General features: G+C 45.2%; 2 protein-coding genes across 5 annotated transcripts in view; one reads left to right on the top strand and one right to left on the bottom strand.

Annotated features, from left to right (window-relative positions):
• IPO11 (importin 11) overlaps positions 1 to 9258 on the bottom strand; it is a 604534-nt gene extending 595276 nt beyond the window's left edge. The window contains exon 1 of one of the 2 annotated variants that reach the window (XM_068249679.1): positions 8988 to 9258. The gene's annotated coding sequence lies outside the window, so the exon portion shown is untranslated. The remainder of the gene's footprint in view (positions 1 to 8987) is intronic. The other variant, XM_068249671.1, reaches the window with a different exon arrangement.
• DIMT1 (DIM1 rRNA methyltransferase and ribosome maturation factor) lies at positions 9059 to 22981 on the top strand. Of its 3 annotated transcripts, none has more exons than XM_068249689.1 (12): positions 9059 to 9217; positions 10528 to 10601; positions 10701 to 10787; positions 13085 to 13146; positions 15152 to 15245; positions 15326 to 15375; positions 16192 to 16315; positions 17546 to 17638; positions 18478 to 18542; positions 18921 to 18984; positions 19641 to 19747; positions 22339 to 22981. In XM_068249689.1, the coding sequence occupies exons 1-12, from the start codon at positions 9160 to 9162 to the stop codon at positions 22379 to 22381; spliced, it is 921 nt and encodes a 306-aa protein (XP_068105790.1). In that variant the 5' UTR covers positions 9059 to 9159; the 3' UTR covers positions 22382 to 22981. The 3 variants fall into 3 exon arrangements, with proteins under 3 accessions (XP_068105790.1, XP_068105800.1, XP_068105793.1); XM_068249699.1 differs by lacking the exon at positions 9059 to 9217 and adding an exon at positions 9306 to 9324; XM_068249692.1 differs by lacking the exon at positions 9059 to 9217 and adding an exon at positions 9342 to 10434.
• The last annotated feature ends 3404 nt before the right edge of the window (positions 22982 to 26385 follow it).

The raw sequence follows: 26385 nt of genomic DNA, 5'->3' as shown, positions 1-26385 counted from the left end.
TGGAAGAAGAGGATCGGGGAGCCAGGATTGGAGCCAGGAGCGCGGCGGCAGGAGCAGGTAATGTATATAGTGCTTCCCTGCGCACCTCTGCATCCCGAAATCCGTACCTTCGCCGCATAAGACGCACCCACTTTTCCCCCAACATTTTGGGGAAGAAAAAGTGCGTCTTATACGGCGAAAAATACGGTACTTACCTAGGGAGAGGGTTGGCTCTGGGTCCTATAGAGCAGTGTTTCTCAACATTTTATTGGTATGTACCCCTTTTAAAACCCTGTACTCACCATGTACCCCCTGGCATAGTAAACATTGTCACAAGTACCCCTTGACAAACATATATTTAATCATAGTACATGATAATTGGTTCTAAACAATTTTCAAGCATTTGCTGTTGCTTTTAATTAGCTAAAACACTAAGCTAATGTTGTTTAAATAAGATTTATCATTTTCTAAAACTCTAAATTTGTTATTCTTGGTTGAGGATTTCAAGCCCGAGTACCCCCTGGAACCATTAGAAGTACCCCCTGGGTTAAACGTACCACACGTTGAGAACCTAGGCTATAGAGAGCCTTCCCTCTTCTCTCCCGGTACCTCTTTCAGCGCTGTCTCCCCCTAGCAGTATTCAACCAATTTTGTCAAATACTGCTCTCTCCGCCACCGAAAGGAGGCTTCGGAAGTCTTCAGGAGCCCCAGTGCTCCCGAATACGGGCCGCTCCATACTGCACACACGCATGAGCACCCTCTCTCGCACACTTGCAAGTGCGCAGTATGGAGCCACCTGTCTTCGGGGGGACTCGGCTCTCAAAATCCCCCCACCGGCGGGGGATTCAAATGGGACAGCCAGCGCTCGACGGAGGGGATCGGGAAGGCTCTATAGGACCCAGAGCCTTCCCTCTCCTTAGGTAAGTATCTGGCCTTTTTTTTTTGCACTGATTGCCATTGACTTTTATGTTGCAAATACACGGCTCGATTCTGGCGCTCGATTCCGCACCTAATCGTTTCTGCCGCTCTATTTCGTGTGCGATTCTTTCCATTCCGCGTGCGATTCTCCTGTCTTTTTCCATTGTCCTCCATGCGGAATAGAGAGCAAAAACGATCGGGCGGGAGATCGGACATGTCGGAAATTATCTATCAACTCATCTAAAATTAGGCAGAATCGAGCCATGTATTCCCAGTATAAGACTCTATGGGCTTGATTCACAAAGCGGTGCTAACTGTTAGCACGCCTGTGAAAACCCCCTTAGCACGTCTAAACGAGTTTTCGCGCGTAAAACTTTACGTGCGCACTGCACAGAGCGCAGGGCGCTCCGCGCAAAGTGCCCATTAAAGCCTATGGGACTTAGCGCGCATAAGACTTTGCACGCGCAAAGTTAGCGCGCAATGTGATTGAGAAATCCGGTGCTAACCTACTTAGCACCCTGGTTAGCACGTCTAAAGACTTTAGACGTGCTAAGTAGGTTAGCACCGCTTTGTGAATCAAGCCCTATAACTAGTGATCACATATACAAATAAACCCATACATATTTGGACAGAGACATCATTTTCTAATTTTGTTTACCACAATGAATTTTAAATGAAACAACTCTGATGACGTTAAAGTGCAGATTTTCAGCTTTAATTCAAATGGGGTGAACAAAATGATTGCATAAAAATGTGAGGCAGCTAAAGCATTTTTTAACACAACCTTAATTTCAGGGGCGCAAAAGTAACTAAAAAAATTAAATAACTGAAAATAAAATGTTCATTCCTAATACTTGGTTGGCAATGACAGCCTGAAGTCTTGAATTCATAGACATCACCAGATGCTGGGTTTCAAACTTTGTTATGCTCTGCTAAGTCTTTACTGCATCACACTAAGGGAGTTTTTGCCCTTTTTTCAAAAGCAGGCGATTTTCAAAATCGCCCTAAAAACACTTGTGCAATGATCCTCTATGAGAGAGTTCTCATCTGAGCGGTGTGTTTCCGATCCGCTCAGAAAAGCGGTGCCTGGACCATTTTTGAGGAGATTTTGCCTCAATGGAAGGTATAGGAAAAATGCAAAACGCTCACAAAATCGCTTTGTGCAGCGATTGCGTGAGCGTTTTTAAGAATAAATACATTGTTTTTATTCTTTTTTTGGGTCAAAGAGTTCACTTCCTAACTTGCGTCAGTCAGCTTCTATGCGTATCAAGTCACTCGCACGCAACCTATAGATGCGTTCCAAGGCTTGCTACCACACTTACTCCTTCAAGCCAAAAGGAGGAAATGTGGTAGCAAGCCTGCGGTCGGATTGGACGGCGGCCTGCACATAGACGCAGCGTGGTCCACAGAGAGACACGCCTCCTGAAGAAGCCGGCAGAGTCCGGCGAAATCGATCGAGGACGCCGTCCTCCACCATGAGGTCTTACCCTCCATGCCTCCATGCTGCCTAAACCAGGTGCTGCATCCTTCTCTCCACACCTCCATCACCAGAGACTCGGCTAGTCTTTCCAGGCTCCGTCATAGCAGGCCAACACCAAGGCCCCAGACCGGTGGATACAGTAAGAGCCCTGAGGGCACCTCAACTGCACATGCGGCCTGCATAGTGACATTGATAATATTGCCATGCACCTTGTCTGCTTGTTTTGCTTTGTGAATTGGCTAGCACTGGATGTGCCTTGCTGCTGCTTCAACTTGATACATGCTGCTACTTGATGTGCTTGTTTGCCAAAAGTTCCTTAGGAATCACACTGCATGTGCTATGCTATGCTATAATACAGGACTGCACTCTGCCATATCAACATACTATACTGAGGTGACTTGCTAGCCTGATGGGACGCTGAGTACTCCATTTTGTTTCATTGGATGATCATGTGCACAATATAGGAGGCTATATGATATGAAGAAATCATTATATACTGGATGAATGTTCTGGAATCCATTTTTCAAATGAACTTCCTATGATATCCATAAATCTCTGCTTGTGAGGGATTCGGCAACATTTTTTCATAACAAGGTTTTGATCTATTTTTGCAGGGCTGCGCAGCCATTAACACGTGTGCACACGATCCAGAGATACATCTATGTTTAGGAGGGGGAGAGTATAGGGGACGCCTGGGTGGGTATGTGCATGGATGGGGTGGGGGATGGGCTATATGGTGGGTTTTTTATCTTGCAGTTTTTAATAATGAGCATATGTTTGAATAAAGTTTTGTATTTTTGAATAAGACTGATTTGTATTCAATCAGGTCTCACTCCTCCTTTACTCTATCTCATAGTTTGTACCATTGTATTTATTATTTTTGGGGTCAAAGAGTTCACTTCCTAACTTGTCAGTGAGTGAATAAAAATAAAAAATAAAAAAAAATGTTCTGAAAAAGGTCTTTAACTACTTGCCGACCGCGTCACGCTGATGGGCGTGGCCGCAGCGGCAGCCCAAGGACCGTCTAATGCCGATCAGCGTAAGGCCCTTGGGGCTCGCAGTGCAGGAGATTGCGCGCAGGCTACGCGCGCATCTCCTGTTGGTGGCGATCGCCGCTCGAGAGACTGTTATAATTACATTGTACAGCGCTGCGATCAGCAGCAGCGCTGTACTGGGGACAGCCGTGTGACATGGCCGTCCCCCTGGGACACTAGAGAGCGATCGGCTCTCATAGGCAGAAGCCTATGAGAGCCGATCGCCATGATTGGCCGGCTGGGGGGAGGGAGGGAAAATAAAACTAAAAATAGGCATATTTAATGAAAAAATAAAATATTTAATTAAAAAAAAATAAACACAGGGGGAGTGATTAGACCCCACCAACAGAAAGCTCTGTTGGTGGGGAGAAAAGGGGGGGGGGGGGGGGGGAAATCACTTGTGTGCTGTGTGGCCCTGCAGCCTGGCCTTAAAGCTGCAGTGGCCTATTTAAAAAAAAATGGCCTGGTCACTAGGGAAGTTTAACGCCGCGGTCCTCAAGAGGTTAAAAAACACAGCGTGCAGGCAAGCGCCGGGAGGAGCTAAAAAACATTGCACACAAAATTGCAAAGCGCTTGCTTCGATTTTAGATGTGAACAAGGCCTTTCTTTCCGAAGTTTAGCCTTCAACAAATGAAATACATGTTCAATTGGGTTAAGAACAGGTGGGTGACTTGGCCATTTAATAATTTTCCACTTCTGTGCTTTAAAGTGGACCTGAACTCTTGCACGGGACAGAAGGAAAACATAGAGAAATGCACCCGGTGTGTATTTAGAATTTAGCCTGTTTAATCACCCTCATTTGTGTCTAATCACAAGTTGTAATTTGATCTGTCCCCTGTGTCACGTGACTGCCGTGGCAGAGATGGCAGATAAGCTCATTTGAAAGCACAGACCAAATGTCTGCTTCCATGAATCAGGAAGTAAAAACAGTGCAGATTTATTTTAGGATTAGTATCAGCTGTAACAAAGAAATTTTTTTTCTGTAAAGGTTATTATCCTTTTGTGTATCTTTTAGAGCAGGGATGACATTCTGAGTTCAGGTCCACTTTAATAAACTACTGGGTTGCTTTGGCTGTATATTTTCGGTCATTGTCCATGCAAAAAAAAAAAAAAGACAACTTTTTTTTTGTTTTCTCGTTTTGTTCTTTTTATCAAGAGTGTCTGAGACAAAATATTGGTAGGTTTTTAAAAATCCACTGTCTCAGGCATCTTAAGAAATCATTACATAATGCAGATTCCTTCTAAAACTGTTGTAGAACAGGAGGAGCTAGGAAAGTCTCTCAGACAGTGCAGTGTGAGGGGAATTGCTGTTGCTGAGGTAACCAACACACCTGCTGTATTGATAGCAGCAGGCTCTGAGGAGGAATTCAGCAGGTGGGAGGAGCCCTTCACAAATCATGCCTAGCCTGCACTCATGTCTAGCCTGCAGTTCTACACCTGTAGAACTGCTAATAAGCACTTCTTAATCTGCGCCAGTTTAGGGATAGATTTGCACTTTTCTTAACTGTAGTGCAGCTCTAGAAATTCATGCTAAATTGCAACTATTACCTAGGATTTAAGAAGGTTCTTATCATGCAGAACTGTTCTCCCTGCTGGTTAGAACAGATTAAAGCGGATCCGAGATTAAAAACTAACTATAACAAGTAACTTGTCTATTTATCTTATGTAAAGTTTAGATGGTTTTCACAGCAAATCTAGCTGCAAACAGTTTTAATAGAATATGATTATTTATTCCTGTGATACAAAGACAGTGGCCATGTTGTTTGTAAACATTACACAGAGGCATCCTTATCTGTATCTTGAGCCATCAGCCTAATCCCCTCTCCTCCTCCCACCTCCCCTCTGCCTCTGAAATCAAAGGCTAGTAACACCTCCCTCTCCTTCTGCCCAGACTGAGCTCCCATGAGCCCTTGCTACTGCCTTGGCTCTCTGAAAACCCGTGGGCGTGGTTTATTAAGTTTATAGGGAATTAAAGTATTAAAACAAAAACAAAAAAGTATTTGGCTTAAAGAGACTCCGTAACAAAAATTGCATCCTGTTTTTTATCATCCTACAAGTTCCAAAAGCTATTCTAATGTGTTCTGGCATACTGCAGCACTTTGTACTATCACAGTCTCTGTAATAAATCAATGTATCTTTCCCTTGTCAGACTTGTCAGCCTGTGTCTGGAAGGCTGCCAAGTTCTTCAGTGTTGTGGTTCTGCTATGCACTCCCCCCTCAGGGGGGAAAGAAACACACAAATGATCTCTTGAGATTCAAAAGGAATGCTGTATACAGCCTGCTTGTGTATGGATGTATTTTCTATGTGTGGACATACTGTACATCAACCTACTTCCTGTTTTGGTGGCCATTTTGTTTGTTTATAAACAAACTTTTTAAAACTGTTTTTAACCACTTTTAATGCGGCGGGGAGCAGCGAAATTGTGACAGAGGGTAATAGGAGATGTCCCCTAACGCACTGGTATGTTCACTTTTGAGCGATTTTATCAATACAGATTCTCTTTAAGGAATGCCCTATAAACAATAGGAAAGGAACACAATTGTGCAATGTGTAAAAGTTCACCTCGGATCCACTTTAAGAAGAAAAAACTGTCGGTAATGCATTGATAAATCTCCCCCCGTTTGTGTGGGGTTCTTCCACCTGAACAATACCTGTATACATGGTTCCTGAAATTAGGTCTACTCTACAAGGAATGGGATGGGGGAGATTAGAAAACCTTCTTGTCCGACAGGGGTGGGGGCTTGTCATGGCAACTACGAGTCTCCATAAATCCTCCCCCACATCCAGTGGAATAAGGGAATACATTAGCAGCATACAAAAAAAAAAGTCAAATTATCAAACAAATATTGAATTTTAGATATATTTATTCACACTGTAACAGAACCACATGCACTAAGCATTGCATTAAGACAACTGAAAAAGAGGGAAGCACTCCACCACATGTATGTCAGGACATAAAGTACCGTCACACATGCCAAAGCACAATACCTCCATAGAACACTGGCCTATGTAACCTGTAAAAAGGTGTTCAAAAAAGGACGCTGGAGACAAATGGTATCTTCTTTCCAACTTAAGAAATTAACCCTGACTGTTCATTGGAAGGAGCAATTCTGTAAATGAAACAGAAATACTTTGGACACACAATGAGAAGGCAGGACTCAATGGCGAAGGACCTTGATGCTGGGAAAAATCGAGGGCAAAAAAAAGTAGGAGGGGACAGCAGGGAACGAGATGGCTATATCACGGAAGTAACAAACATGAGTTTAGGTTCGAGAGGCAGTAGAGGCCAGAGGGGCCTGGCATGCTGTGGTCCATGGGGTGGCAAAGAGTCGGGCACGACTGAATAGCAACTGAACACCGACGACATCAGTGCACGTATGAACTGAACTACAGCACAACGGTGGTCCACACCGATCAGATCATTAGCAGAACTGCAGTTCTAGTACGGTTAAGGTGACCCACTGGGAAACCTTATAGGGAAGTTCCAGTAATGTGATTGGTTGCTGTTTAAACAGTTCTTCAATGACAACACCTTCCAGAAATTGTAGGTTTCAGAGAGGTTGAAGTAATAGCTACGCCCGAACAATTCAGCCAATTACAATGCTCTAAGTTGTAGTGGATGCTGTGATTGGATAACTTCTCCCTAAGAAGTTTCCCGGTGGGCCACCTAAACCGTACTAGCTCCAAAGCGCTAAACTGCTGTCATTCCCGGTAGCAGTATCCGACCGCTCGAATACTGTTCTGTGCTGCAGCGAGAAACTTCATAAGACTTTGGTAGCCTGAGTGCTTCCGAAGAAAGGCAGCTCCATACTGTTCCAGCACGCTCACACATGCGCAGTATGGAACCACCTGTCTTCAGAAGCACTCGGGATCCCAAAGCCTCCCATGGAAGGGTTTTAAACGCGGGTGACAGCGCTGGAACAAGGGGACCGTGACAGTAACAGAAAGGCTCTATAGGACCCAGAGCTTTCCCTCTCCTTACAGGGATATTTAACCTCCCTGGCGGTATGATTACTTCCAGATTTTATTGTCGAAAACTGGTGCAATTTTTTCACAAGCTTTTAGACCAATATTACCTCTAGATAGATCTGCGACAGCCCTGCACATTGCACACCTCCCATGGGCCCAGATCGGGGTTTACCGCTGGGGAGGTTAAGCCAGGTTTAAAAAATCAGTTTTACTTCCCTGGTACAGTTACCAGCTTCTACCAGTCCCCTACAGTTGTCCCATGCCCTCGCAGTCACTCACGGATCCTCCGGTCCCCTGCCGCCAGCTAGTTTCATTTTCGCCGACAGGCTTACTGCGCCTGCGCAGGCCTGGCCACGCGTATCCTTTTTTCCTTTCCCATGCATGCGCAGGACACTATTGCAAACAGGAACGCGTAGAAGGATACGCATGGCCAGGCCTGTCGGCGAGAACCAAATTAGCTGGCGGCTGGGGACAGGAGGATCCGTGAGTGACTGCAAGGGCACAGGACAGCTGCAGGGAGCTGGTAGAAGCCCCAGGTAACTAAAACGGATTTTTTAATCCTGCCTTAAGTATCCTTTTAAAGGAGTACTGTAGGGGGAAAAAAAAAAGTTGAACTTACCTGGGGCTTCTAATGGTCCCTCACAGACGTCCTGTGCCCGCACAGGCACTCACCGATGCTCCGGTCCCCACCTCCGGTTCACTTCTGGAATTTCCGACTTTAAAGTCGGAAAACCACTGCGCCTGCGCAGCCTCGCTCCTTCTGACATCACCAGGAGTATATTGCGCAGGCCCAGTACAGACTGCGCCTGTGCAGTACGCACCTGGTGACATCAGCGGGAGCAAGGACACGGCAGTGCAGTGGTTTTCCAACTTTAAAGTTGGAAATTCCAGAAGTGAACCGAAGGCGGGGACTGGAGCATCGGTGAGTGGCTGCGTGGGCACAGGACGTCTGCGGGGGACTATTAGAAGTTCAACTCTTTTTTCCCCTGTATCTATTCAAAAAGAGAAAACATTTGTTCTCAACTGATACAAACAACTAACACCAACTAACATTCTAACATAAAAGACAGCGATATCGAATAAGCAATAATCACTGTCTTTTATCATTGATTCTTGTCCGACCCATCATTCCTTTTCGGTCGTGGCAGTCAAGGGTACGTATAGAGCTTTAGAACTGGGACCTCTTAATTTAAGGTTGCATTAGGGTCAGTGTGGGGTGTTGAGGGAAGGGGGGGTACCCACAGGATAAGTGTAACTGTGCAGTTCAGTGGCTGTCCCTGTGGTCACTCTGGGACTCCCTGGCTGAGTGCTGTCTGACCCAGCAGAGCACAGACTGGGGGTAACAATCTATATGCAGTTTGGGGGCAGCTCCAGATAGCAGGCAGCCACAGGTCAGGGTTACACGTGAGTTGCTGGCTCGGTGTGTGCAGCAGCTGATGAGCAGCCAGTCTCCGGTCACGTGTAGCACGCCACACTCCCTCCCCCGTCACCCACACTACAGCTGAGCGGGAATGGCGGCCTCCACACACACCCCAATCCACTCTCGCCTCACATCTGCAGCCCTGCACCCCGTCCAGTGCCTGCGGGGACAATCCCCGCCACTTACCTCGCCCTCCTGCCCTGGCACAATCCTCTCCTGCAAGCACTACACTTCCCGGCATGCTCCTGCCAGCTGGGCGTCGCGGTGACGTCACAGGAGTGCGCAGCTGGGATAGCAGCGGTACTAGCACGTTGCTGGAGTTGTGGGAGCTGTGAGAAACCGTCTACCGCCAGCAGCCATGCCTAAAGTGCGAGCGGAGAAGAAGAGCCGGGTGCACCAGGAGATCCGGGGCCAAGGTGTGTCCTGGAAACTGTAGCGCTGCTGTTGCCCATGGCAACTAGTGTGGCTCGTGTCACTTCCTCATAGGTACCACTAGGAAAGGGAAGCTCTTCACGGGGGATTTGTAAGAGGGCTACTGTTGCCCCTAGCAACTGTTCTAGCTCGTGTTGCTTCTGCATCAGTACCACTAGGAATGGGAAGCCAATCACAGGGGATATGTAGGAGGGCTGCTGTTGCCCATAGCAACTTGTCTGGCCCGTTGCTTCCACATTAGTACCACTAAGGAAGGGAAACCCAACATGGGGGATTTGTAGAAGGGCTGGTGTTGCCCCTAGCAACTGTTCTAACTCATGTTGCTGCTGCATCAGTACCACTACACTAGGAAAGGGAAGCCCTTCATGGGGATTTGTAAGAGGGCTACTGTTGCCCCTAGCAACTGTTCTAGCTCGTGTTGCTTCTGCATCAGTACCACTAGGAATGGGAAGCCAATCACAGGGGATATGTAGGAGGGCTGCTGTTGCCCATAGCAACTTGTCTGGCCCGTTGCTTCCACATTAGTACCACTAAGGAAGGGAAACCCAACATGGGGGATTTGTAGAAGGGCTGGTGTTGCCCCTAGCAACTGTTCTAGCTCATGGAGCCAGGGCCTGTAAAGAACCAGCTATCACCCTGGTGCTCTTCTTGGACTCTTTCATCTAACCTACTTATCCATAGACCGTTAAAAATGTGTAGGCACTGCCTGTCTCGTTGTACTATTGCCTGTCTTGCTTGTATTATTGCTATTCTCTATGACTGTCTCGCTTGTTATGTTTGTTATGCTTATGTAACTGTCTATTGTCTGTTGCCATTGCCATGTGTACCACAACCAATTCCGGGTTCGACCTCGGTCGCACTTGGCGAAATAAATGATTCTGATTCTGATGTTGCTGCTGCATCAGTACCACTACACTAGGAAAGGGAAGCCCTTCACGGGGATTTGTAGGAGGGATGCTGTTGCCCCTAGCAACTAGTCTGGCTTGTAGCTTCTGCATCAATACCACTAAGGAAGGGAAGCCCATCATGGGAGATTTGCAGGAGGGCTGCTGTTGCCCATAGCAACCAGTCTGGCTCATGTTGCTTCCACATTAGTACCGCTAAGGAAGGGAAGACTAACTTAGGGGATTTGTAGGAGGACTGCTGTTGCCCCTAGCAACTAGTGTGGCTCGTGTCGCTTTCACATCAGTGCCGCTAGGATGTAATTGTCATTTTGTTACTTATTTAAGGATTACTTAAACTACTGAATTCCAGATGATGAATCTATTACTCAGCAGTGATTTTTGTCATTCAGGTGTTATGTTCAATACTGGTGTTGGACAGCATATTCTCAAGAACCCTCTCATAGTGAACAGCATTATTGACAAGGTTAGTAATGTGCTGCTTCGTCTAGTGTGTAGATACTCTTAATCCAGAAATGCCAGTATAAGTTGCGTATTAATGATGTGTCTTCCATTTGTCTTTCAGGCTGCTATTCGGCCAACAGATGTGGTGCTTGAGGTTGGTCCCGGAACAGGAAATATGACTGTAAAGTTGTTGGAAAAAGCAAAGAAGGTAACCACCAAGTCTGAAACTACAATTCTCATTTCCCAGATAGTTTTAACTGTTCCAATTTAATTGGTTTCTTAAGTGGACCTGAACTTCATCTCAACTCTAAAAGATAAGTAACAGTATAATAACTTTTGAATAAAAACATTTTTGGGTACTTATCCGTTAGCCGGGCACATCCCCTAGGTGGCGACAAAACTCCACCAGAGTTACATCTTTCCCTACTATCCATGTTGGCCTGGAGGAGGAATAGTAATTAGCGCCACCTGCCGGATGCGCCCGGCTAACGGATAAGTACCCATTTTTGTTACAGCAGATACAAATTCTGCTATAAATCTGCACTCTTTCTACTTCCTGCTTTCATGGAAGCAGACGTATTCTTAACATCCTGTGCTTTTAAATAAGCTTATCTGCCATGGCAGTCAGGTGACATGGGAGAGATCAAACGACACAACAACACACGGGTGGCCAGGAAAGACAAGGGGGAGGGAGCGCAGAGGTCTGCAATCGCCACGGGAGCGTGGAAGAGGTAAGTTGCTGCTACAACCGGGGGCCAGGAGACACAAGGGGGAGGAGGCACAGAAACGGACAGGAGGACACATGGGGGACACAGAAGGACACATGGGGGACACAGAAGGACACATGGGGGATGCAGAAGGACACATGGGGGATACAGGAGGACACATGGGGGACACAGGAGCACACATGAGGATACAGAAGGACACACGGGGACACAGAAGGATACATGAGGACACGTGGGGAATACATGAGGACACAGAAGGACACATGGGGTGATACAGGAGGACAGAGGAGAAGACATGGGGGACACATGAGGATACAGGAGGACACATGGGGACACAGGAGGCCACCAATTGGAGGAGAACATGTACAAGACGCTCCTGGAACATGGACACACCATGCACGGCCACCGAGGGGACATCTAACATGAGATAACATGAGGTGGGATAGCAGCTGGGGGTTCCGTTGTGTTCATCGGTCATCACGATATTGCACGCTGTTACCTCTGCGCACCCAGTTCACCACGTCGGCCCAAGATTTCCCACCATGTCCAATCGATACATTCCACCAATTTCTGCTCAAAATTAGTCACATCTTCGATCTGGCATGCTTGTTGTAGCACCAATTTTCATCCGATTCGATAATCAAATCGGATGGTTGAAAGGCCGTAAAATCAACAGATGTATGGCCACCATTACACAGCTGGTATTAGCTGAACACAATCTGATAATTTCAGTACCACGTTGGCACTCATCAGCTTATGAGCTAATAAGTAGAGGAATGACTATTAAACCTATCAGTAGCTTCAAAAACATTTCTTTATTTTCCAGTTTGGTGTATGCTCTGTTTAATGCTGAAAACCAGAGATTACATTTGAGTTTCATGAGTTCACACATACAACCTGCAGGAATCGTGCATACACAGTACAGTCTGGTAATGGGATGGAATTCCATGAAGTACGAGGATCAACAGATTTTGGCTTACTGTAATCCTAAATATACTTTTCAGTTAGAATCTTATATTTTATGGTCAGGTTGATTAAAGATTGTACCTTTAGATAGTATGGAATGTGATCAGCATTTCCTAGATGAAAAGTAACTATGTCCCAATAATAATATTATAAAATAATAATTAAAAAAAAGTGTAAGGATAAGTTCACACTAAAAATCACAAACTTTTTTGTAGCGCTTTGCAGTAGCTACTCCCGGGATGGGCCTAGCGATTTTCTATTAAAGTCTAATGATTTTGGAGTGTTAGCATTTAGCCATTTTGTAGTTCTTGTGGCAAAACAGGAAGTACACTTTGACCTGGAAGTGAACAGCTCCTAGCAAAAAAAAACACTTTGAAAAATGCTCTGTTCATCGATTTATTTATTTTAAGCAAATCTACAGTTCTTCTTATACTTCACATTGAAACGTAATCCCCTCCAAAATGCTGCAGGACCCGCATTTGCATTTGGGGAAAAATGAAATTGCTCTGTTGTGAACTAGCCCAAGCAAACACATTAGCAAACCGCTTTTTTGATACGCTGACACTTTCAAAAGCGCACTTGGTGTGAACCAGCCCTAATACGAGCAAATCTGAAAATGCTGAGTTGATTTGCTGACACGTTGTGTTTATTATGTTCTAAAGTTGACCATACAAACACAGTTGTAAAGGCTTGTTCAGTTTTACCACATTTGTAATACAAGGGCCTACCTAAAGTGTCCACTGAGAATCTAGTCTTTTGAACCTTGCGCTTCATGGATATGGACGTGGAGTTTATGAATGTCCTCTCTTCCTAGGTTGTCGCCTGTGAGTTGGACACAAGGCTTGTGGCAGAGCTTCAGAAGAGAGTCCAGGGCTCGTAAGTATGAATAGAATAACAAGATGTAAAAGTGGAGGAATCGAAGCGCACCTGAAGGGAGAGGAATATGGAGGCTGACATATTTGTTAACTTTTAAACAATGCAGATTGCTTGGCTGTTCTGCTGATCATCTACCTCCTAAGGGTGGCCATACATCAAACAAATTTGGTGGCCAATTGACCAAGAGACAGATCTCTCTAATCGAATCTGATTGGAGAGCGATCTGTTGGCAGCCATAAACCACAGGCCGATTACCGATTGATGTCGCCTCAAAATGTCCACGTATCCCTCATGTGCCCATGCATTAATACTGTACCTGCTTGTGCCCCACGTGGTTGCCAGCGTTTTGCTCGTGGGGCACGTGTAGGTGACGTCTGTCCTGATGATCCTCTGCCTCTAATACTCATAGCCTTAGCCCCCAAACAAACACGTCGGGTCAGATGTTCGACTGGGTTTGCCGCATGTTTGCTTTAGGTGTGTGACACTACTGCAGCCACAAAGATCAGCAAGACAGCCAGGCAATTGGTATTAGTTATAAGAAAATCAATATGGCGGCCTCCATATCCCTCTCACTTCAAATGTCCTTTAAACAATAAAGCCCTATTAAGAACCATGTAAACTGTTATTTTTAAGTTCCATATGTTCAGTTTTGATACTAGTTAATCCCTGGTCAGAGGAATGATGGAACCCTGTATAACAGTGGTCCTCAAACTGCGGGCCGAATTCGGCCACCTGAGGCTATTTTTTACTGGCCCCCCAAACACAAAATGTATAACTTATAGATGTGGCCCACTGCACTTTTTTAAATATCAGCGGCCTGCATATAGCATAGCCGCGCTGGAACCACCCATCCACATACTGTAGAAGCCAGCGAGTAGTAATTCGCTGGCTTCCAATCCAATTTCTGCATCGGGTGACACACATACATTTTTACCTGGGTATGCATCACTGTCTGGTGCACAATGAGTTTCTTTGGGTGCTGCATGACTGAATGGCTGCTGCTGGGAGTACTCCTCTGGGCATGATTGGGGGGAATCAGTACCTAGATTCAATGTAATGTTTTTCAACATCATTCTATGTATGTTCCGGCCCCCCAGCAGTCTGAAGTAGGTTGATCCGGCCCTTGACCGAAAAAGTTTGGGGACACTTGCTCTATAATGTTTACTTCTTATTTGTAATGCCCCTGACATTCTTTCTAAATTCTGATTGATGGTACAGGTATGTCACTTTACTCAGCAGGCTGGAACTTTACTGTACAGTATGATTTTTTTTTTTTGTCAAATTAATGCATTTTCCCCCATCATAAAAAAATAAATGCCTTTGTGTGGTAAAATGTACATATGTTTCTACCTATGGCCACTAGATGGCACATTACTACCATTATTTTAGCACATAGCTCTACAACCCAATGGAAATCATATTTGAAATGTTCTGCTTGGCAAAATAATTGTTTCATTTTAAGTAATCATCTTTGAGTAGTTTAGCAAATTAACAATCCAGCTAAATGCAGAAGTGAAAATTGGAATTCTATTAGCTCACAGGATGAAGTGTAAGTAGGCAGTGTAGAAAAACACACGTATTTAAAGAGAAACCGTAACCAAACATTGAACTTCATCCCAATCAGTAGCTGATACCCCCTTTCCCATGATAAATCTTTGCTTTTTCTCAAACAGATCATCAGAGGGGGCTCTGTATGGCTGATATTGTGGTGAAACCCCTCCCACAGATTGATGTCAGGACCATGGTGCTGACATCACAATGTGAGAGCCTTGTTGCATTGTGGGAAATAACAGCTGTTTCCAACTGCCGAAAATGCATCAGCTCTTTCCACAGACATCACCTGCCAGCAGCAAAGATTGTCACCATGTGATACATTTCAGAATATAAATCGGGGAGAGGAAAGATTTTACTATGTTCAAACATTTATAAATAATTATTGTAAAAATTAAGCACTTTTTTTCATTATGTTATTTACACTGCAGTTCATCTTTAATTTCTTGTACAGAGCTGTTGGAAACAAACTTCAGATTTTGGTTGGCGATGTGCTAAAGACAGATTTGCCTTTTTTTGATCTATGTGTAGCCAACTTGCCCTACCAGGTATTGTACTTAAACACTTCTTAGTCAGTGGAGATAAACATGTCTAAGCTCGCCTAACATTTCACATCTCCTCTGTGTAGATTTCTTCTCCGTTTGTTTTCAAGCTCCTCCTTCACAGACCCTTCTTCAGGTAAGTCATGTGGTTATCTGAATCAGACTGCATTTAGTGCTGAGTGAAGAGACTTGCTGTATTTCCCAGTCCCGCTAATCCTCAATGTAAGCCTGATTTGTTAATGTAACATCTGAAATGGTCATTTATGAGCCTCTAGCTGTCACTTTTTATGTTTTTATAAACATCACCATTTGCCTGTGTATATCCTGAAGCCGTCCTAAAATCACATTGTTAAATGAGGTACAGAAGAGTTAGTGTACCCAAGCTCGGGTACAAAATCCTGAGGCTTCCCCCTCTTTAGGTAAGTATATTTTTTTATTTCGGCTCGGGATCACTTTAAGCCTTGAGCACACTGTAGATGAAACTTGGATCAAATCCAGCTTGTGTAAGACAGAATTCCCCCCCCCCCCCCCTTGCGGATATCTATGGCTGAGAACATTGTTGTCCTCCCTGCCCACCTGGTTCCCACGCCGCATTCTGCCATTCTGTCAGCCCCCTTTCCCACGTAGCTGGCTAGCAACGCATCTGTACAGCCTCAGCCCTGCACGGTCGCCTGGCAGCATGCCTCATATTGAATGTATGAGGTTTTAGTACTGACTAGTTCAACACTGCCCCTGCAATACTCGCCACTGCTGCTCTTTCTCATAGTTCCAGATTTCTGACCTCACCTTTCTGCTAGGACTGTGGCACTCTAATCTTGATTCCAGTGATTTGTTTCGGACAATGAAACCTGTTTGTGTTTCCAAATTTGCAGCCACTGCATTGCTCCAGTAGTTGTCATAAACCAGATTTGCTGTTGGTGCTATTTACATCCTATCTCTTCCTGTACACCAGATGTGCCGTGCTGATGTTTCAGAGAGAGTTTGCAATGCGACTTGTTGCCAAACCAGGAGAGAAACTGTACTGCCGCCTCTCCATCAACACCCAGCTACTGGCTCGCGTGGATCACCTCATGAAGGTAAGGAGGAAGTTGACATGTTTTCTTGTATATTCATTATTCTGGATATACCAACACTCATCCTGAGTTCTGCTTAGTGTAACTTGTGGCAGCCTAGATTGGTTGAGTGCACCATGGGTAATCTGGCAGAATGCATACAATACATGAGTTGTACAGGGACATACTGAATGCAAACTATGTCCGAACAGACAAGCACTGTCGTACAATAAAAGTTATACCTTAAATGCATTTTAAGAGAAAACCAAGCTTTCCATAAACTATCAACAAACAAGGTGCACACCAAAATATAGTATACACTGTGTCACTAAACTATCGAGGGGGATGTAATTGGGAGGTCATAGTCGATCCCCCACCAACCCTATACACAGTTGAAAGGGGGCTATCACTAGTCCCCTATTCCCAGCGATACACAGTAGTAGTGTGTGATAGTCTGGGGTGGAAGTGTGTAAACCAGTGGTGCAACCTCTCTCCAGCTCACACAAAACTAAACAGGTGTAAGCACCCAATAAGCTAAGGTCAAATCAATAGATTGTTCTCATATGTACAGTGCCAACCACACAACATGTTTCACCCCAAAAGGCTTCGTCAGGAGTATATAGGATAAAGTACAGTGCTAAGATATAACCCACAAATATAAAAACATAATTTCCCCCGGAAATATAGCCCAAGTCAGACATGGACTGCTGCTGTTAGACCATGCTTTAAATATGGTAGAGACAAGTACCTCCCCCAACCCCTTGGGTGTGTCAGGTTCCACCTACTAGTTATGATACATGTTCTGCATATCGCAGGTAAGGTGTCCAGGATCCATATCGGCATCAATGTCAACAGCTTTGTATGTGTGCAGGAGACTTCACCTGGGTTACTTTTATTGATCTTTAAGTGACCTAAAAAGACCCATGGGAGTTTTTGGACGTTACACCAGACAATATTTAGAAAAATTCAGTCCTGGTTTGCCAGATTGGAGTTCTCTAACAGTTGTAAATGCCAATTCCATTGGGTAGTTTGCTTTCACTGCTGCTTTAACATCTCCTTAGCAAACTTTAAGGCTCTGTGCCTGGCAGTGCAGTATGCAGTTTGAAGCAGTCAGTCCCAGACAAGTCGGCAAGGAATGTCCCATCTACTATTAGAGCGGAGATTAGGGTGTAAAATATTGAAACTTTTATTGGCAGATCTAAAACTAACACAAGTGTACTAATTCAGCTTTCTTTCTATCATAATACTACATAGGTTGGGAAGAACAATTTCAGGCCACCTCCAAAGGTGGAGTCCAGCGTTGTCAGGATAGAGCCAAAGAATCCTCCCCCACCCATCAACTTCCAGGTAAGACTGTAGTAGATATATCTCATAGCATAAAACAGGGCTATGTAGTCAGAGCAATTTTTTTTGTGCCTGGAGTCGGTGGTTTCATAAACTGAGGAGTCAAAGTTGGATGATTTTTGTACCCACTTTATTGCTCTACAAGGGCTGTGGAATCGGAGTTGAGGAGACAGAACAATTATGGGTACCTGGAGTCAGTAGTTTCATAAACTGAGGAGTCAGATGAGTTTTGTACTGACTCCACAGCCCTGGTATAAATAGAAATGATAGCCAGTCACCAAAATCAGTTGTTCTTTTACAAAAACCCTTTCAGATTATTTTTAGAAACACATTTGTACCAAAATAAAGTGCTATGATTACTGTATAAACAAAGAGAATAAGTAGACCTATCTTGTACAAACATTAGATAGTAGTTGCCCCCATCCATATTTTGTAGTAGTGTCCGGTACCAGACACTCGCACACAGTGTCGGTTGGGAGTATTCAAGGCTTCAAATTCCCTATGTCGAACACTATTTGTTAAACGATAATCTGTTTTATATAGCAATTTGTAGATGGGACACCACAATGCCTCTTACCATGACTGGACGACATTCCCAAAAGCACTATGTACCAGCTATCTGATTATCATAATGTTTTCACAGCTCTTTTCTTTCGCTTGTCCTGTACCAGTGAGAAATGTAGGTGGAGAAGCTGTTTAACAATTCAAGTTTAGCCTCCACTGTTTAATCTGGCAACTGAATTATTTTTTTCACAAATTACTACAAATCACAAAAGTGTTTATGTAGTAATTGTGTATTATTAATGATATTGTATTTTTTTTTCCTTCAATTTTTACTACAGGAATGGGATGGTTTAGTGAGAATTGCCTTTGTAAGGAAAAATAAAACCCTCAGGGCAGCTTTCAAGTAAGTTATTATTAATTTATTTATATAGCTCAAATACATTACTCTACCAATTTTTTTAAACAAATCATATCTCCCAGTCAGGGTTCACAATTAATGCAAAAAACTGCTGTACTTATTCCACCATAAAAACATTTGTCTGTATCAATGGATGTTTTTTATATCGCACAGAAATTTTGTGTTCCTGTTGTTGGATGTTTGTACTGTGTGTGAACTTTTTATCTGTGGCCCCCAGTATTGTCTATTTTGTGTTCTGGACAGCACCACGGAAAATGTTGGCCCTATATAAACAAAAATTAACAGTAACCTGTAGTAAACGTGCCTGACCACCTGTGTCTAAAAAAAACTTCTCTTATAAATAGGTTTATATTTAACTCCTAGGTCAAGTGCTGTTCAGGAGCTGCTAGAAAAGAATTACCGAATACACTGCTCTCTTCACAGCATTGTAAGTACAAAAAAACTTTTTGTGTAGGTTATTCTAGGCTTAAAGGAAAATTCTATGGAGTGTCATTGGCCTGGGAACTTAAAAGAATATTTTTATTTATATCTATCAAGTTTTTGCCCTTCAAAATATAACAGCAGCTGTATAACTGAAAACTGTTTATGCTATGAACACACTATACGTTTTTACGTTAGATAGATGCGTTCAATAGATAATTTCCATCATGTCCGATATTAAATGCTGCCAGTAGCATATTGACCTAGATTTTCCTTCCTGTCAGATCAAATAGATTGAAATCGGCCGCAAATCGATCGAATGGGGAATTTGATAGAATTGATTTCTGATCGATCAATTCTATAGAATCAATTGATCGATGAAATCGACCAGTGTATGGGCCCCTTAAGAGATACAAAGACAATGGAATCATCTTGAGAACAATAGACTTTGCCTGAGAGAACTTGCCTATCTTTGCTAGCGCGTAAAGATGTGTAGAAACACCTTGCAGTTCAATTAAAGACCTAAACTCAGAACTTCCTCTCTGCTCTAAAAGATAAGCAACAGCATAACCTGTAAAAAAAAACATTTCTTTGTTACAGCTGATACAAATCCTGCAAAAAATCTACTTCCTGCTTTACACAAAATATTTTATCTTGAAACAGGCAATCCCAGAAGAGTTCAGCATAGCAGATAAGATTGACAAGATTCTTACAGATACGGGGTTTGACGAGAAGCGTGCACGTTGTATGGACATTGACGACTTCATCAGGTATTTCCAAGATCCAAAAAATGATATCACATATTACTTAGTACATAGTAAATAACATCATTTTGCATGTTTTTTTTTCTTTCTTTTTGCATACTGCTAATTACACCCCCATTCTTATGTGAATAATTAGTATGCTATGTAATTGGCCGCACAGAAAAAAAAATGGACCTTAGGCAATTCAGAACATATATACAGGAAACTGAACTCACGCTCTAATACTTGTTGTCATTCCCACCTTGTAACACTAGAGACTAGACCTTGCAGGTTTTCAATCCCTGTCTGCATGTAGTTGGTGTGTTTTTGTTCACCCCCTCCCTGAGTTTGCTCCCACAGCCGTTTTTTTTTTTTTCGATCAATTCGAACGATTATCCCGTTTGTTTTTTTTTAGAAAAATCTTTATATTCAATCTAACGGAATAATCAAACTAAATTATCTAATAAAAAAAAATAATGAAAAATGGTACCATGTATGGGCACCTTACAAGTATATTAATCAGTTAAATACATGTCAGCCTCATTCGTCTGCCAAAAGGTATCCAACAAAAGTAAAACCTTTACTGAATAACTGTAGTTACAGATTGCCCAGCAAGCTCATGGTGAACCAGAACTTTTAGTGTAAGGGGCTGGTAAGAGATCAAAAAGCCTCCTCACTAAAATGCTATGCATATCAGAAGTTTGCCTTCTTGAGGCTAGGTGCACACATAGCAGAAACGCTAGCGTTGCGGAAAATGCTGCATTTTTGCCGCTAATGGAAGTCTATGGGCCGCAGGAAAAAAACGCATGCGTTTTCAAACACAGGTTTTGTTGCATAATCAAACGCAGATAATAAAAGTCAATGGGAATGCAATGGTATGCGGTTTTTCCCCAAAATTATTTTTTTATGGAGGTGTGTTTCACTATCAAGGACAACAGAGATGAGATAATTTGCATATTCGGCAGTGATGCATTGTGGGACACCCCAGAGCTCCTACCTGAATAATTGCAAATACCTTTTGTTTTAACCACTTGCCGACCGCGCACTCATAATGCGCGTCGGCAAAGTGGCAGCTGCAGGACCAGCGACGCACATCTGCGTTGCCGGCTGCAGGCTAATCAGGAAACAGCCGCTCGCGCGAGCTTCCTGTCAATTCGCGGGGGGGGGGCTCCGTGAATAGCCTGCGGGCCGCTGATCGCGGCTAAATGTAAACACAAGCGGAAATAATCCGCTTTGTTTACATTTGTACAACGCTAACAGTAGCAGCGTTGTACTAGATCAGCGATCCCCGGCCAATCAGCGGCCGGGGATCGCTGTCACATGACAGGCAGGAGCCTGTTAGAGGCTGCACAGGACAGATCCGTTCCTGTGCAGCCTCCGATCTCCGGGGGAGGGAGGAGAGGGGGAAGGGGAATCCTGCAGTGGAGGGGCTTTGAGGTTTCCCCCCCCCCCCCCCCCCCGCCAGCCACACGCAGGCAGGAGCGATCAGACCCCCCCCCCCCCCCAGCACATCATCCCCCTAGTGGGGAAAAAGGGGGGGTGATCTGGTCGCTCTGCCTGGTATTTGATCTGTGCTGGGGGCTGTAGAGCCCACCCAGCACAGATCAGCGAAATCAGCGCTGGTCCTTAAGGGGAGAAGGGGGGGGGGGGTGGAAAGGCTGGGTCATTAAGTGGTTAAGAAGGCAAACTTCTGTTATGACTAACTGTACAGAATTTTCTTCAAGCTTTCACAACTTTAATTTTCTCCTTCTGGAAATTTAGAACTTAATCAGAATAGTAAAAAAAAAAACAAAAAAACTTGCAAGTCAATGTCATGCACAAGAAAAGCAGTTACTCCCAGCCAGCCATTTAAATTGGTCTGCAGATGGTCTCTCAGCCAATACTTTTATCTGTGTCTGCAATACCACATCTAGCAGGTGCTGCAACAATTTGTGCATAGACAGGAGAAAGAGCTCGCCACACATAATTGTAGATTGTTACCAGCAGGGGGCACTGAGTGCAGGTAGCCCCGCTCATGCCCTCCTCCCTATCACTGGCCTACACACTAGAAGCTGCGAATATAAAGAATAAAATCACTAACGCTGCTCTGCCAGCACCTGGGACCCCCAGCCTACATGACACATCAAAGGGGGTAGCACAGGTGGACCCCAGCGCTCACACCAACAGGGGAAGCACCCACAACTGCCCCTCAAGTGAATGCCAAGCAAGAGCAAAGCAATTGCTCACTTCCAGACAGCACTCTGCCATTTAAATTGGTCCGCAGACAGCCTATAAAAGGTGCAAGTACTTGCACCGGTGTCTGCAATACCAAATCTAGCAGGGCTGCAGTTGAGGGGCAATTGTGGATGATGCCCCTGGTAGTGTGAGCACTGGTGTCCGCCTGCAGTGCCTCTTTGGTGTTGCATGCAGGGTTGAGGGGGGTTCAAGTGGTGGGTGAGCCCGGGGCCCCTGCCTGTCATGTGCAGTGGTGTTTGTGAAAGTCAGTTATGCATTATTTCCAGAATTAACTTTTAATGGTTTGGTGTTGGCAAATTTTCTGTGACTAATACAGGACCATATACTTCACTTGCCAGATTCTTTATTGTGCCTTTTGTTTTGTTTCCCTTGTCCCTCGTTAGGTTGCTGCATGGATTTAATGCAGAAGGAATCCATTTCTCTTAGTCATATGCAGGATCCCACAGCCTCCAAGGAAGGATATTGTGGACTGTATACTGGGGTTGTTTTATGTTACACTGAATGAGTGGACACGAGGAGAAGAATCCTGGATGTAAATAAGAATATATATTTAAAATGTCAGAAGGAGGCAGAAGAGTTGTGACTGGATACATAGTGATTACATTGTACCTTGGATCAGAATCCTGCCTTAGAGGACAGTAAACCCTCCTTGGAAAAGTGCCTTTTTGTGATTTCACTAGACTCTGGTGTCTATGGGAATCAGTAGAATTTATTCCAGAGAAGGGAATCTGAGACTAAAGCTGAGTTCTGGATGGTTGGGGTTTCAGCCATAATTGCCCTGAATGGTCAAAATTCTGACTGGGTCCTTATGTGTCCCTTTTCTGTGCAACGCTACATGGAAAGTCCAGTACACGCTGGATTAACACTTTTAGGGTTGAATTATACACATTGTGGAAGTTTTTATCTGTTTATACGGTATAAATGCCTGCTTGTATTTATTGTACTCTTTAGTCTAACCAATTGTGTTTAAGAAAGAAGACAGTGAATTTACGTCTTTTGTTTCAAATATAGGTTTCTGATAAATCATTTTAAAGTTGTCACTTTTTTTCCTGTGCTTTCTGCAAGTAAAAAATACCAGAACTTCTACATGGTTTGTTGTCTGGGTCATCCTGTAAACAGAAACCCTTGACACAATTCTACATGGAATGCCTCCTTAAATCTAAGTAACTGTGTCCTCCTGGCCAAGACACCATAAAATATCCAGGCCGCACTCTTCATCCATGGGTGCCATGTCTGCAGAGCCATCCATGCACGAGCTGCTCCGGCTTACTGCGCAGATGTGGCCGCACTCACGCAGATGTAGTACAACAGCACTCGTGCATACAAAAGGGTGCAGTCCGGATCTTTGATCCAACAAGTCCGCAAGCGGTAACAGTAGTCTGAAGGATGCCTCTACAGGAGCCAGAGGCTTCCTTCTTGTTGGGTAAGTCAAAGCTGGATTAAGTCCATACAGGGTCCCAATGAGAGAAAGGAGCTCTCCAGGTTCCCAGGCGCATCTTTAGCTTCCACTCTTCAGTACCGCATAGTGTTGGGTCTTCATGGCTCCAGCTGGTGTTGAGGTGACTCACCGATGTGTCACATAATGTGAGATGTCAGCTGCAGCCATGGGTACACTAAGCGGCGCTGAGAAGAAGCTTAACCACTTCCCGACCGCCCACTACACAGGGGCGGCGGGGAAGTGGAGCCCTGCAGGACGGCCTCACCCACAGAGGCGGCGGTCCATTTAAGGGCATGGGCGGAGCGATCGCGTCATCCGTGACGCGATCCTCCGCCGGCGCCTGTCACCGTTCGCTCGCCGCAACATCCCGCCGGCTATACGGAAGCGCCGGCGGGATGTTAACCCCGCGATCGCCGCATACAAAGTGTATAATACACTTTGTAATGTTTACAAAGTGTATTATACATGCTGCCTCCTGCCCTGGTGGTCCCAGTGTCCGAGGGACCACCAGGGCAGGCTGCAGCCACCCTAGTCTGCACCCAAGCACACTGATTTCTCCCCCCCCTGCCCCAGATCGCCCACAGCACCCATCAGACCCCCCCCCTGCCCACCCCCCAGACCCCTGTTTGCACCCAATCACCCCCCTAATCACCCATCAATCACTCCCTGTCACTATCTGTCAACGCTATTTTTTTTTTATCCCCCCCCCCCTGCTCCCTGCCCCCTCCTGATCACCCCCCACCCCTCAGATTCTCCCCAGACCCCCCCCCCCAGACCACCCCCCCTGTTTACTGTATGCATCTATCCCCCTGATCACCTGTCAATCACCTGTCAATCACCCGTCAATCACCCATCAATCACCCGTCAATCACCCCCTGTCACTGCCACCCATCAATCAGCCCCTAACCTGCCCCTTGCGGGCAATCTGATCACCCCCCCACACCAATAGATCGCCCACAGATCCGACATCAGATCACCTCCCAAATCCATTGTTTACATCTATTCTCTCCTCTAAACACCCACTAATTACCCATCAATCACCCATCAATCACCCCCTATCACCACTTGTCACTTTTACCTATCAGATCAGACCCTAATCTGCCCCTTGCGGGCACCCAATCACCCGCCCACACGCTCAGATTGCCCTCTGACCCCCCCTTATCAATTCACCAGTGCATTAATTACATCTGTTCTTCCCTGTAATAACCCACTGATCACCTGTCAATCACCTGCCAATCACCTATCACCCATCAATCACCCCCTGTCACCCCCTGTCACTGCCACCCATCAATCAGCCCCTAACCTGCCCCTTGCGGGCAATCTGATCACCCACCCACACCATTAGATCGCCCGCAAACCCGCCGTCAGATTACCTCCCAAATGTATCGTTTACATCTGTTATCTTCTCTAAACACCCACTAATTACCCATCAATCACCCCCTATCACCACCTGTCACTGTTACCTATCAGATCAGACCCTAATCTGCCCCTTGCGGGCACCCAATCACCCGCCCACACGCTCAGATTGCCCTCAGACCCCCCCCCCCCCCTTATCAATTCGCCAGTGCATTAATTACATCTGTCCTTCCCTGTAATAACCCACTGATCACCTGTCAATCACCTGCCAATCACCTATCACCCATCAATCACCCCCTGTCACTGCCACCCAACAATCAGCCCCTAACCTGCCCCTTGCGGGCAATCTGATCACCCACCCACACCAATAGATCGCCCGCAGATCCGACATCAGATCACCACCCAAGCGCAGTGTTTCCATCTATTCTCTCCTCTAAACACCCACTAATTACCCATCAATCACTCCCTATCACCACCTGTCACTGTTACCTATCAGATCAGACCCTAATCTGCCCCTTGCGGGCACCCAATCGCCCGCCTACACGCTCAGATTGCCCTCAGACCCCCCCTTATCAATTCGCCAGTGCAATATTTACATCTGTTCTCCCCTGTAATAACCCACTGATTACCTGTCAATCACCTATCAATCACCCATCAATCACCCCCTGTCACTGCCACCCATCAATCACCCCCTGTCACTGCCACCCATCAATCACCCCCTGTCACTGCCACCCATCAATCAGCCCCTAACCTGCCCCTTGCGGGCAAACTGATCACCCACCCACACCAATAGATCGCCCGCAGATCCGACATCAGATCACCACCCAAGCGCAGTGTTTCCATCTATTCTCTACCCTAAACACCCACTAATTACCCATCAATCACCCCCTGTCACTGCTACCTATCAGATTAGACCCCTATCTGCCCCTAGGGCACTCAATCACCCGCCCACACCCTCAGAATGCCCTCAGACCCCAGCCCTGATCACCTCGCCAGTGCATTGCTTGCATCCATTCCCCCCTCTAATCACACCTTGAGACACCCATCAATCACCTCCTGTCACCCCCTAGCACACCTACCCATCAGATCAGGCCCCAATTTGCCCCGTGTGGGCTCCTGATCACTCGGCCAAACCCTCAGACCCCCTTCCGATCACCTCCCCAGTGCATGGATTGCATCTATTTTCCCCTCTAACCACCCCCTGAGACACCCATCAATCACCTCCTGTCACCCCCCTAGCACTCCTATCCATCAGATCAGGCCTAATACAACCTGTCATCTAAAAGGCCACCCTGCTTATGACCGGTTCCACAAAATTCGCCCCCTCATAGACCACCTGTCATCAAAATTTGCAGATGCTTATACCCCTGAACAGTCATTTTGAGACATTTGGTTTCCAGACTACTCACGGTTTTGGGCCTGTAAAATGCCAGGGCGGTATAGGAACCCCACAAGTGACCCCATTTTAGAAAAAAAAGACACCCCAAGGTATTATGTTAGGTGTATGACGAGTTCATAGAAGATTTAATTTTTTGTCAAAAGTTAGCGGAAATTAATTTTTATTGGTTTTTTTTCACAAAGTGTCATTTTTCACTAACTTGTGACAAAAAATAAAATCTTCTATGAACTCGCCATA

Source organism: Hyperolius riggenbachi, chromosome 1 (genome assembly GCF_040937935.1).
Source record: "Hyperolius riggenbachi isolate aHypRig1 chromosome 1, aHypRig1.pri, whole genome shotgun sequence".
NCBI classification, from domain to species: domain Eukaryota; kingdom Metazoa; phylum Chordata; class Amphibia; order Anura; family Hyperoliidae; genus Hyperolius; species Hyperolius riggenbachi.
Note: the sequence above shows the minus strand (reverse complement) of the source record. Positions and strands in the feature narration are given on the sequence as shown.